The sequence below is a fragment of the Pelophylax lessonae genome (genome assembly GCF_965119305.1).
Source record: "Pelophylax lessonae genome assembly, chromosome: 5".
Taxonomy (NCBI): Eukaryota; Metazoa; Chordata; class Amphibia; order Anura; family Ranidae; genus Pelophylax; species Pelophylax lessonae.
Window position 1 is genome coordinate 66,387,871 of NC_138772.1, and position 12,584 is coordinate 66,400,454.

Genomic DNA, 12,584 nt, shown 5'->3' on the forward strand with positions numbered 1-12,584 from the left:
GGATAACCGTGGGAAAATATGATAGTGGTTAGGGTTGGATAAAAATCCTAATTTTTTTTTTTTTTCCTAAAAGATTACTTAAAATTTATATATATATATATATATATACCTAGATTGTATAAAAGGTGTGATAATAGTTAGGGGTGAATGAGAATCCTAAAGATATTTTCATACAAAATATTATTTAAAACTATATATACCCAGATTATATAAAAGGCCAATTAAGACAAATGTAGTTAAAAAATGTTAAAAATCAGAAATAAAACAATTCAGGTCTATATCCAAGTTGAGTCCTCCAGGCTGGAGTGACTCAAGTTGGTAGATCCACTTAGTTTCGTTTTATGATATTCTTTTTGTTTTGTTTTCTCCTCGCCAGTTTTTCTTGATTGTGTCTATTCCGTAGAAAACCAGCCCTTTTGGGTTACGGTTATGTGTTTCTTTAAAGTGTCTCGATAGACTATGTTTGGGGAAACCATTTTTAATGTTCTTTATATGTTCCCTAATGCGTACTAGTAGTGGTCGAGTGGTCCTGCCCACATACTGTAACCCGCAAGGGCATTCTATAACGTAAGTTACGTGCGTAGTATGGCATGTAATTAGATTTTTGATTTGGAAAGTTCTTCTGTTTACTCTAGATTTGAATTCTGTGTTTTTTTTCTTTTGTGCCGGGTTATTTTTGCACGCCAAACATCTTCTACATCGGATGAACCCTTTCATGTTAGGAAAAATTTCCACTCTTTTTGGTGGGTCTATCACATTGTGTATTAGTTTATTCCTCAATGTGGGGGCTCTTCTATATATAAATCGAGGTTTGTTGGGTAAGATGTTAGAAAACGTTTTGTCGGATTTTAAAATTGGCCAGTATTTATTAAAAATTTTTTCAACTGATCTGTATTGTGCGTTAAAATCTGAAATAAAAGCAAACTCAAAATTCCCCTCATTGTTTCTTCTTCTATTTTTTAAAAAGATCTTCTCTTGGCATACTTTTAATTTTATTCTTAATTGTTTCCAGGGTGGATCTCTGGTATCCTTTTTCTTCAAATTTAGCTGTCAGTGTTTCTGCTTAGGATTCAAAATCTTCTATTTTGCTACAATTGCGCCTGATCCTCATATATTGTCCCTTCGGTATATTGTGTTTCCATTTCGGATGGTGACAACTTGACATAGGTATATACCCATTTTTATCGGTGGGTTTAAAATAAGTTCTAGTTTGTAAGGTGTTATTTTCTTTAAAAATTTGAAGGTCTAAAAAGTCAATTTTCTCAGGGTTGCAATTTCCCGTAAATTTTATTCCATACATATTGTTATTTAGTTCTTCTATAAAAGCATCAAGGGAGTTTTGTGTACCAGTCCATAACATGACAATATTGTCTATGTAGCGAAGATAAAATTTAAGGTGCGGTCTACTAGTGCCATATATCATTTGCTCCTCCAACATGTCCATATACAGATTAGCGACGCTGGGGGCATATCTTGCCCCCATTGCAACGCCTTTGGACTGAACATGAAAAGTGTTGTTATACCAGAAATAATTACTGGCCATGGCAAGTTTGAGGCCTTCAAGTATGTAATTAATTTGTGTTTGTCTTAAGTCCGAGATTTTAAATAAAGCCCTTTTGACGCCCTCAAGGCCATCTTTTTGGTCGATGCTCGTATAGAGTGAGTTGGCGTCAATCGTTACTAAGATCCAAGAATCTTCTATCTCCATATGTTTTATTTCCTTCATTAATTGACTGCCATCTTTCAGGTAAGATTTGCCCTTGCAAACTAGGGGCTGTAGGTATTTATCCAGATATTCGCCCAGTCTAGAGAATAGGGAGTCAATCCCACTAATGATTGGTCTTCCAGGGGGTTTATCAGGTTTTTTATGGATCTTTAGCGGATTTAGGTACTAAATATTTTGCCTCTTTGTCCGTAAGTATACCTAATTCTTTCCCCTTATTTATATATGTTTTCAGTTTTTCTTTATATTCTTTCACTGGGTTTACCTTTAGTTTTTTGTAGGTGTTTGGGATTTGCAGGAGGTTACCCATTTCTTCTTCATAATCCTGTTTTTTGAGGATAACGATCCCTCCTCCCTTGTCCGCAGGGCGTATCACTACCTCTTTTTCCTCAATGTTTTTTATTGCTTCCCATATATTCTTATCTTTCTTATTGTGTACCTCCATCTGTTTGATGTCATGTTCCACCATTTTTTTAAAAGCTAATAGGCAGTCATTGTTGGGGACTTTGGGGTTAAAAACAGCTTTTACCCATCTAAATGTGAGTACGTTTCTTGATGCTTTAATAAAAGATTACATTTTAAACGATACATCACTATATGAGGCTCTTTTTCCCTATGATGCCCTGGATACATTCCCCATGAGTTCCCTCTGATATTTACGATCCATACGGCTCCAAGAGGGTTACACCAGAAGGATCAACATACATGTATATTCTATGACCGGATAGTGGATCTTGGTCTTATACGCTGGATACCCCTGTAGGGGTGCGATCATCTGGTGAGTGCGGGACAAATTGGGAACAAGAGGGGTGCACTGTCCCCACACCCGGCACCTATACTTCTGGAGCACTACAAAACACCCACCCACGGAATAGAATATTGCCATAGCTCACCCTTTAATGAACTTTGAAGGACTCTTTACCAATTGATTTGATCGATTGAATTATCCGTTTTTTGAGCAGAACCACAGATTAATTCTTTTATAAGTTTTTGATATGAGGTTTTTGTAATCAACACCTCTAAAATTGAGTTATTTGCACTAATTAGCACTTTAGCACTATCCACTACTACTACAGATTATGTTTGATTATACTGCACTTTATATTTATTGCACTTATTCACCCATCATATTTATACATCTTCTAGGATTTTGTTGCACAGTTATCCTTCTCACAGATTAAATTCAACATCTATTTCCGTTGATTCACTGGTCAGATACCCCACTGGCCAATTTCACTTTAATTAATTTTATTGGTGTTTGCGCACTTTTCCTGCACCATTTGCACCATATACGTTTTTAAATCATATGTGCATATATATTGATCTGTGATTTTATCAATCTATCGCTTTGCATATTTATATCTATTTATATTTGGGAGATTCCCTATATATTGAATTACTGTTTCACATTGATCTGAGAAATCCTCTACACACTAGTCATTGGTTTTACTGTTTTATCCTATTTTTTATATAATTTTAGGCAGCGCCAATTACCTCACTTGCTTTCATAAGTTCCACAATAAATACTAACACCCCTGGACTGTTTTTTTGAGCAACGATCTATTGGGTGACTGTCTGCTATTGGGTGATTGAGTGACTGTTTGCTGGTAATCAGAAGATACAAATGGTATTAGTTGGAGGAATATTGCTTCATCATTGGTATTAGTTGGAGGAATGATGCCCCATCATTGGTATTAGTTGGAGGAATAGTGCCCCCTCATTGGTATTAGTTGGAGGAATGGTGCCTTATCATTGGCGTTGGTTGGAGGAATAGTGTCCCATCAATAGTATCAATGGGAGGGATAGTGCCCCATCATTAGTATTAGTTGGAGGAATAGTGCCCCTTTATTGATATTAGTTGAATGAATAGTGTTCCATTAATAGTATCGATGGGAGGGATAGTGCCCCATCATTGGTATTAGTTGGAGGAATAATGCCCCATTATTGATATTGGTTGGAGGAATAGTTTCCCATCAAAAGTATCAATGGGAAGAATAGTTCACCATCATTGGTATTAGTTGAAGGAATGGTGCTTCATCAGTGGTATCAGTTAGAGGAATAGTGCTTCATCATTGGTATTGGTTGGAGGAATTATGCCCCATCATTGGTATTAGTTGGAAGAATAGTGCCCTATCATTGGTACTAGCTGTAAAAATAGTGCCCTATCATTGGTATTGGTTGGAGGAATAGTGTCCCATCAATAGTATCAATGGGAGGGATAGTGCCCCATCACTGGCATTAATTGGAGGAATAGTGCCCCTTTATTGATATTGGTTGGAAGAATAGTTCCCCAATCATTGGTATTAGTTGGAAAAATAGTGCCCCATTATTGGTATGCATTGGAGGAATAGCATTGCATCATTGGTGTTAGTTAAAGAAATAGTGCCACATCGATTGTATCAATTGGAGAGATAGTACCCCATCATTGGTATTAGTTGGGGAAATAGAGCCCCATTATTTGTATTAGTAGAAGAAATAGTGCCCCATCATTGGTATTAGTTGGAGGTTTAGTGCCCCATCATTGGTATTAGTGGGAGGAATAGTGCAGCATCAATTGTATTATTGGTATAGAGGGATAGTGCCCGCTATTAGTGTCAGTGGCAAGAATAGTCCCTCATAGCAATGTGAGTAATAGTGCCCCATGGGCCAGTAAAAAGCAAACAAAGGGCCACTGTTTGGAGACCACTGATCTAAACCAGGGGTTGTCAACTTACAGGACACAGGAGACTTCAACTGTGGCCTATTACATCACCAAGGGGCTGCATATAATATTTAGTATATGGTATAATGAGTGGCCAAGAAGGAAACACTTCAGAAGTCTGTAATATTCTGCATCAGTCACCCTTTAGAGGAAGGAAAACTGGCCTATGCAACAAATTAGTGCAAAAAGATGAGTGCTAAATGTAAAGCACAGTAATCATAGCAACCAGTCAGAATTCATTTTGGCCTGGTTTGACATTAGTAAAGTGACTTTTGATAGGTTGCTGTGGGCACTGCACTTTGCACCGAGTACTTTCTTGTACTCTTTAATGCAAATGTTTGTAAATACAGAAGCAGAACAATGTTAACTGATATTGGAATTGTCATTATATACTCACTCTGCTTATAGGTAGCCAGGAATCCACTATATGATATAGTGTTGTCTGTCCGTAACTTTACAAACACGTTATTAGCAGTAGAGAATATTGGAGAAGGCAGTTCTGGACCACAGAGCTTCTTTAGTAAAGCTGAATTGCTGCTATTGCCATTGTAGACCTTAAAACAGAATACACAGACATATAAGATTTCTTTAGGATAATTCAGCATTCAGCAATAAGGGTCAGATTTCACATAGAAGTAGACAAACCAGTTATATTCATTTAAAGAAGACCTGAACTCAAAAAGTAAAAATTCACCATTTTATACAGGAACATCTATAAATGTTAAAGGTTCAGTTTACCTTTGGGAAATGTTACAGGTTCCACCTTTATTTAGGGTGGAAAATGCAACATGTTGTAGCTCCTTTTTATCTAAGGTGAATTCACATAAGACACTGCTGCCTTAACTATATTCTCACGAGATTTGATGGAGAGGAAGCTGTACCTGAGGACCTGCAGAGCAAGGACTTGCCTGCTACTGTTTCATTTATTCTGGGGATCTGTGCTCTCTCCACTTCCAGCCAATAGATCACCAGTCATAGGGCATCAGCTCTGACATGAGGAGGCAAAGCCCTGTCTCTACAAAGATGGCCAACTCAACACAGGGACACAGTGCAGAACAAGACATGGGGCTGGATTTACTAAAACTGGAGAGTGAAAATCTGGTGTAGCTGTGCATGGTAGCTAATCAGCTTCTAGCTTCAGCTTGTTCAATTAAGCTTTGAAAAACAAAAAAAAAACAAAAAAAACCTGGAAGCTGATTGCAGAGCTGCAGCATATTGTTCACTTTCTGGTTTTAGTAAATCAAGTGCTTGGAAAATCTGTAATAGGGAAAATATCAACTGCAAGGAGCCTACAGGCAACACTGGTGACTAGTCCTTTGCCCTATGCTTGCTTTTTTGGGCTCAGTTTCCAAAGCTCAGGTCCCCCTTAAATGTTTGGATGGTCATTTAGGTTTTTATAAGTGAGTTATAAAGGCAACTGCACTTTATGCATTTTATTTTGCCTTTTCCTGTTTTTTATTTTTTTTCTCTGGGATTCCAGGGAAGAATCCTTGCTACCAGAATGTCGGCTTTAATTATAAAGGAGTCTAACTCTGGTACCTGAAGGGCCAGTAATGTGACTAGGTTTCCCCTAGGGGAGTCTATGAAATCAGGGTGAGAATTTTCACCTTCAGAGTTTCCAAGAGATATGTGAAGCAGGTAACTGATTCAGCCTTTCAGTAGTCCCCCCCCCCCCCCCCAAAGTTGAAATTGACACAAATGAAAGTTTAATAATTTGAGAATTAAATACTTACAGCTAGATAATCACGGATACAATTGTCGTGTGACTCCAGATGAAAAGTTTCAAACTGAATCTCAATTTGATTTCCCTGGGAAGCACTCAGGAGCCAATAACACTCAGAATTCTGGTAGTACGGCATAGGATAATTTGGAGATGAGAATGCACCAGACAATGATGTTAGAGTTGCACCACAACCTGCAAGACAACACATTAAACTACTACCAAACCTTTGTTTGTCGATCCCTAGGTTTATGTTAGCCAATATTATATTTTTTGTCATTTTTGGATACAGAGAGGAGGGATTTCAACCAGGCTTTTATTGCTGTCTCTGTATTTCACTATTTGTCACAGTGACCCCCATCATCAGCAAAAATAGGAGCAACCGTTTCTGGGAGAACTGTCAGGAACTGCCCAGAAGTGGTTTCCCCTTAAGGTCACTATGCTGCAGCACAGTACAGTCTATGAGAACAGTAAAGTACAAACGACTACTAGTGTTTTCATTGGGACAATATATCTTTCACATGGAGGTAGCTAGAATCTGATGGCGGACTGGAAGGTTCCAAGGACCTGTTCCATAGGCAAGTGGCATGAAGAGTCTCTGATAAGGACAACTAAGTGAATGGGTGTAAGTGCAGGACTACTGCCCTGGAAGCTCAGCACCCTGGAGGCAGTTGAAGCAGCACCTTCTGCTGCGACTGGGTCTTCTCCTGAAGCTGCATGCTATTCTGCTTCAAACTGGCTGCCTGCACACCAGATACAATGAAAGTGGACCAGACATCTGACAACAGATTTCATGCCCAGTCACCTCTGTCTCATCCAGCATAGTCTCTTGGGACTGGTGCCATGGAAGCCTATATGCCCTGGGTGTGTCAAGGAGCCCGGGGGCTTGTGGGAGTCCACTGGACTGCGAGAAAGTAATCCAAGGAGCCCTCAACACAGTGGGAAAAGACAGACTCAACTTCATTCAAACAGAGGACTCTAGTGCTGGAAGGTAGGAGTGCTAACTAAATTATGATTAGAAAAGAAATACTAAGTAAACATCATAAATATTGTAATTAAAGATTGATGTGTGCCTTTTGTATCAAGTTAATAGCTTTAGCTGTGTTGCTACCAACAATATTATTCACAGAGACTACTGCCCAACAGATGAACAAAATTAGCAGCTGGCTTACCACTTAGCTCTGCATTAATTAAAGTGGTTGTGAAGCCCTAAACATTTTTTAACCTAATGCATTCCCTGCATCAAGATTAAAATGTTTCAGTGTGTGTATCACCCCCTCACCTCCTTATACTTACCTGAGCCCAATCTTGATCTAGTGCTGTGCTCATCTGTAGCGGCTCTTTCTTCTCTCTATTCTTACAGGGAGCCATTGGCTTCTGCTGCTGTCAATCAATGCCAGTGACGAGGGAGCGGATGGCAGGGGTATGCCTTGTGGTCTGTTTCTATAGATGCAGGCAGCACAGCTTGGGATCGGGCCCACAGGTGTGCCACAATAGGAAGCCGCTTCCTATTGTGGCACACTGAGTAAAGAAGGGGCCAGGAGCGCCATCGTGGGACATGCGAAGAAAAGGAACAGGGGCGCTCTGTGCAAAACCATTGCTGAAAGCAGGCAAATGAAACATGTTTGCTATTTTACAAAAAAAAAAAATGACATTACAAATGCTCTAGGCTTCTGAAGAAGCTAGAACTTCGTTCCCAATTTGGAAGGACTGTACACTTGATCTGGCTGCATTAATGAACAATTCACACCCATCCTGATGGGGGGCTGTGATGACAGAAATGCCATCATGGCCATCAAATCTCAGTAGTGAGAGATGACTACAGGCTGGAACCATGGCCAAGGAATGAATGCTATTTTCTGCAATATAATATATTACCTGTTACTGGTTAAGTAAAATCCTATTTTTCTTCCTTTATTGAATTCAAACATTCATTAGATGATATAAAAGCAACTGAATTGGTAGTGTAGGTGGTAAAGTTCTCCACACAGGGAGAAAGGCAAGAGCACTAACCCTTTTTCCAAGGAGTGAACAGGGGTGCAACAGAGAGAATCCAACCGGCAAAGGCTGCGCACATCGTTTGAAACTCTTTTAAGTTTGAGAAAGCAAAAAAAAAAAAACATTTGGATGGTCCACCCCAAGCATAGCCTGGAGGGGGGGGGGGGGGGTTAACAAGGACCAGGGATTTTTTCATCCTTTGTAAAAGTGTGTGTTTGTTATTAACTGGTACTATGTCTGGAGATTTAAGTTGCTTATATATAAAATTGCAATCAAATTTTAAGATGAATAAAGCCAGACAATAAGTGTATAAAGTTTGCCAAGATCTGCTCATTGAATTTAGAGTTTAAAGTGCTGGGACTCTTTATCCCTGGTCATAAGATCAAGCACAACCCTACAAGTACTATGTACATTTAGTGATCATTTTCAATCTGGTGGGAGTTTTCCTTTAAATAGATATAATTCCATTCAGAAATGTACCTGTGGTTGCCGTGTCCCAGTGAGCAGAGAATCCTTTATATGTGACAGCCGAGTCACTTCGAAACTTTATCCAAAGTTTATTACTATGAGATATGATTAGTGGAGGGGGACCACTGCAAAACCGACCCAGTAGTGGAGATACTTCATAGCCGCCGTCCCTGTAAATTAAAAACATGGCAAGAGTTTATCATGACAAGTTAGTTTAGAAGTTAAAAAAATAAGCCTGTAGAGCATAAACCAGTTGGGCCTTGTCAGGAAATAAACAAATTGCTGCCATTGCTCATAATTAGTGTTGAGCGAACACGGACTGTATTATTCGTGTTCGTACCGAATAATTGGATTTTTTGTACCCGAACACGGACACGGACACTTTACTGTATGTTCGGGTAAAAATCCGTGTTCGGTCGTTTTATTTCCGGGTTTTGCATGCTTTGGCGCTCTTTTCATGGCGGGCTTTCAACAGCCAATCAACAATCGTTTAACTGGTGTGCCTTAAGCCATCCCAGCCATGCCTGCAAATGTCTCAGTAGCTGTGATTGGCCGTCTGAAGCATGTGACCAAGTCTTTATAAGTTCGAGGCAGCCGCAGCGGCGTCATTATGCTGCTTAGATTCAGGGACAGAGCACACATCAACGTGCTGGCTGCTGATTAGGGAAAGATAGGCAGGAAAAAACCATTTGTGTCCGGATAGAATTGAGGGACAGGTCGGAGTGTTTAGGCAGGGCGAGTTGTAGGCATTTTAGGGATAGAGTCTGCTGAATTATAGGGTCAGTGTCTTCTACAAACTACAATCGATATTGCTGTGTGGGGGGTGGGGTGAATCTGCACTCAATCCTGATCTACGATCTCTTCTCAATCCTGTTAGGGACAGAGTCTGCTGAATTTTAGGGAAACTGTGTTCTACAAACTACAATCGATATTGCTGTGTGGTGTGGGATTGGAGATAGGCAGGTGTCAGTGATCCACATCCATTTTTCTGTGTGTGAGCTGCAGTGAACACAATCTTTTTGGGCTGCAGTGAACACAATCTTTTTGGGCTGCAGTGAACACAATCTTTTTGGGCTGCAGTGAACACAATCTTTTTGGGCTGCAGTGAACACAATCTTTTTGGGGTGCAGTGAACAAAATCTTTTTGGGGTGCAGTGAACACAATCCTTTTTGGTGTGCAGTGAACACAATCTTTGTGGGGTGCAGTGAACAAAATCCTTTGTGGGGTGCAGTGAACACAATCTTTTTGGGGTGCAGTGAACAAAATCCTTTTTGGGGTGCAGTGAACAACATCCTTTTTGGGGTGCAGTGAACACAATCTTTTTGGGGTGCAGTGAACAAAATCCTTTGTGGGGTGCAGTGAACACAATCTTTTTGGGGTGGAGTGAACAACATCCTTTTTGGGGTGCAGTGAACAAAATCCTTTTTGGGGTGCAGTGAACAAAATCATTTTTGGGGTGCAGTGAACACAATCTTTTTGGGGTGCAGTGAACACAATCTTTGTGGGGTGCAGTGAACACAATCTTTTTGGGGTGGAGTGAACAACATCCTTTTTGGGGTGCAGTGAACAACATCCTTTTTGGGGTGCAGTGAACACAATCTTTTTGGGGTGCAGTGAACACAATCTTTGTGGGGTACAGTGAACAGAATCTTTGTGGGGTGCAGTGAACACAATCTTTGGGGGGTACAGTGAACACAATCTTTGTGAGGTGCAGTGAACACAATCTTTGTGGGGTGCAGTGAACACAATCATTGTGGGGTGCAGTGAACTCAATCTTTGTGGGGTACAGTGAACACAATCTCATACTTCTGAAGGTTTGAGGGTGCTGCCTGTTCCATACTCCCCCTACTCCTCATCTAGCCTTTTAGGGGTACAAACAATAGTAATTGGGGCCTAGTGTGGTTGTGTACGTGTGATATACATACACTTTTTTGGGATCATATTTTCTATTCCGCTATTTAATCAAAAACCTTTGGGGATCAGTTAAATTGGGGGATAGTCTGTGTTGGTACGTGTGAGAGAGATCCACCTTTCCAAGTTGTTGGGGTTCATCTCATACTTCTGAAGGTTTGAGGGTGCTGCCTGTTCCATACTCCCCCTACTCCTAGCCTTTTAGGGGTACAAACAATAGTAATTGGGGCCTAGTGTGGTTGTGTACGTGTGATATACATACACTTTTTTGGGATCATATTTTCTATTCCGCTATTTAATCAAAAACCTTTGGGGATCAGTTAAATTGGGGGATAGTCTGTGTTGGTACGTGTGAGAGAGATCCACCTTTCCAAGTTGTTGGGGTTCATCTCATACTTCTGAAGGTTTGAGGGTGCTGCCTGTTCCATACTCCCCCTACTCCTAGCCTTTTAGGGGTACAAACAATAGTAATTGGGGCCTAGTGTGGTTGTGTACGTGTGATATACATACACTTTTTTGGGATCATATTTTCTATTCTGCTATTTAATCAAAAACCTTTGGGGATCAGTTAAATTGGGGGATAGTCTGTGTTGGTACGTGTGAGAGAGATCCACCTTTCCAAGTTGTTGGGGTTCATCTCATACTTCTGAAGGTTTGAGGGTGCTGCCTGTTCCATACTCCCCCTACTCCTAGCCTTTTAGGGGTACAAACAATAGTAATTGGGGCCTAGTGTGGTTGTGTACGTGTGATATACATACACTTTTTTGGGATCATATTTTCTATTCCGCTATTTAATCAAAAACCTTTGGGGATCAGTTAAATTGGGGGATAGTCTGTGTTGGTACGTGTGAGAGAGATCCACCTTTCCAAGTTGTTGGGGTTCATCTCATACTTCTGAAGGTTTGAGGGTGCTGCCTGTTCCATACTCCCCCTACTCCTAGCCTTTTAGGGGTACAAACAATAGTAATTGGGGCCTAGTGTGGTTGTGTACGTGTGATATACATACACTTTTTTGGGATCATATTTTCTATTCCGCTATTTAATCAAAAACCTTTGGGGATCAGTTAAATTGGGGGATAGTCTGTGTTGGTACGTGTGAGAGAGATCCACCTTTCCAAGTTGTTGGGGTTCATCTCATACTTCTGAAGGTTTGAGGGTGCTGCCTGTTCCATACTCCCCCTACTCCTAGCCTTTTAGGGGTACAAACAATAGTAATTGGGGCCTAGTGTGGTTGTGTACGTGTGATATACATACACTTTTTTTGGATCATATTTTCTATTCCGCTATTTAATCAAAAACCTTTGGGGATCAGTTAAATTGGGGGATAGTCTGTGTTGGTACGTGTGAGAGAGATCCACCTTTCCAAGTTGTTGGGGTTCATCTCATACTTCTGAAGGTTTGAGGGTGCTGCCTGTTCCATACTCCCCCTACTCCTCATCTAGCCTTTTAGGGGTACAAACAATAGTAATTGGGGCCCAGTGTGGTTGTGTACGTGTGATATACATACACTTTTTTGGGATCATATTTTCTATTCCGCTATTTAATCAAAAACCTTTGGGGATCAGTTAAATTGGGGGATAGTCTGTGTCGGTACGTGTGAGAGAGATCCACCTTTCCAAGTTGTTGGGGTTCATCTCATACTTCTGAAGGTTTGAGGGTGCTGCCTGTTCCATACCCCCCCTACTCCTCATCTAGCCTTTTAGGGGTACAAACAATAGTAATTGGGGCCTAGTGTGGTTGTGTACGTGCGAGATACATACACTTTTTTGATCATATTTCCTATTCCGCTATTCAATAAAAACCTTTGAGGATCAATTGAATTGCGGGATAGTCTGTGTCGGTACGTGTGAGAGAGATCCACCTTTCCAAGTTGTTGGGGTTCATCTCATACTTCTGAAGGTTTGAGGGTGCTGCCTGTTCCATACTCCCCCTACTCCTCATCTAGCCTTTTAGGGGTACAAACAATAGTAATTGGGGCCTAGTGTGGTTGTGTACGTGTGATATACATACACTTTTTTTGGATCATATTTTCTATTCCGCTATTTAATCAAAAACCTTTGGG

At 40.5% G+C, this 12,584-nt stretch overlaps 1 protein-coding gene across 1 annotated transcript in view; it reads right to left on the reverse strand.

Moving 5' to 3' along the window:
* Window positions 1–12,584, reverse strand: part of CUBN (cubilin) — a 439,455-nt gene that overhangs the window by 258,742 nt on the left and 168,129 nt on the right. Inside the window, exons 24-26 of the mRNA XM_082257511.1 lie at window positions 8,623–8,780; window positions 6,158–6,339; window positions 4,822–4,978 (exon numbers count right to left, since the gene is read on the reverse strand). Of these exons, the coding sequence (XP_082113637.1) occupies window positions 4,822–4,978; window positions 6,158–6,339; window positions 8,623–8,780 (497 nt within the window). The remainder of the gene's footprint in view (window positions 1–4,821; window positions 4,979–6,157; window positions 6,340–8,622; window positions 8,781–12,584) is intronic.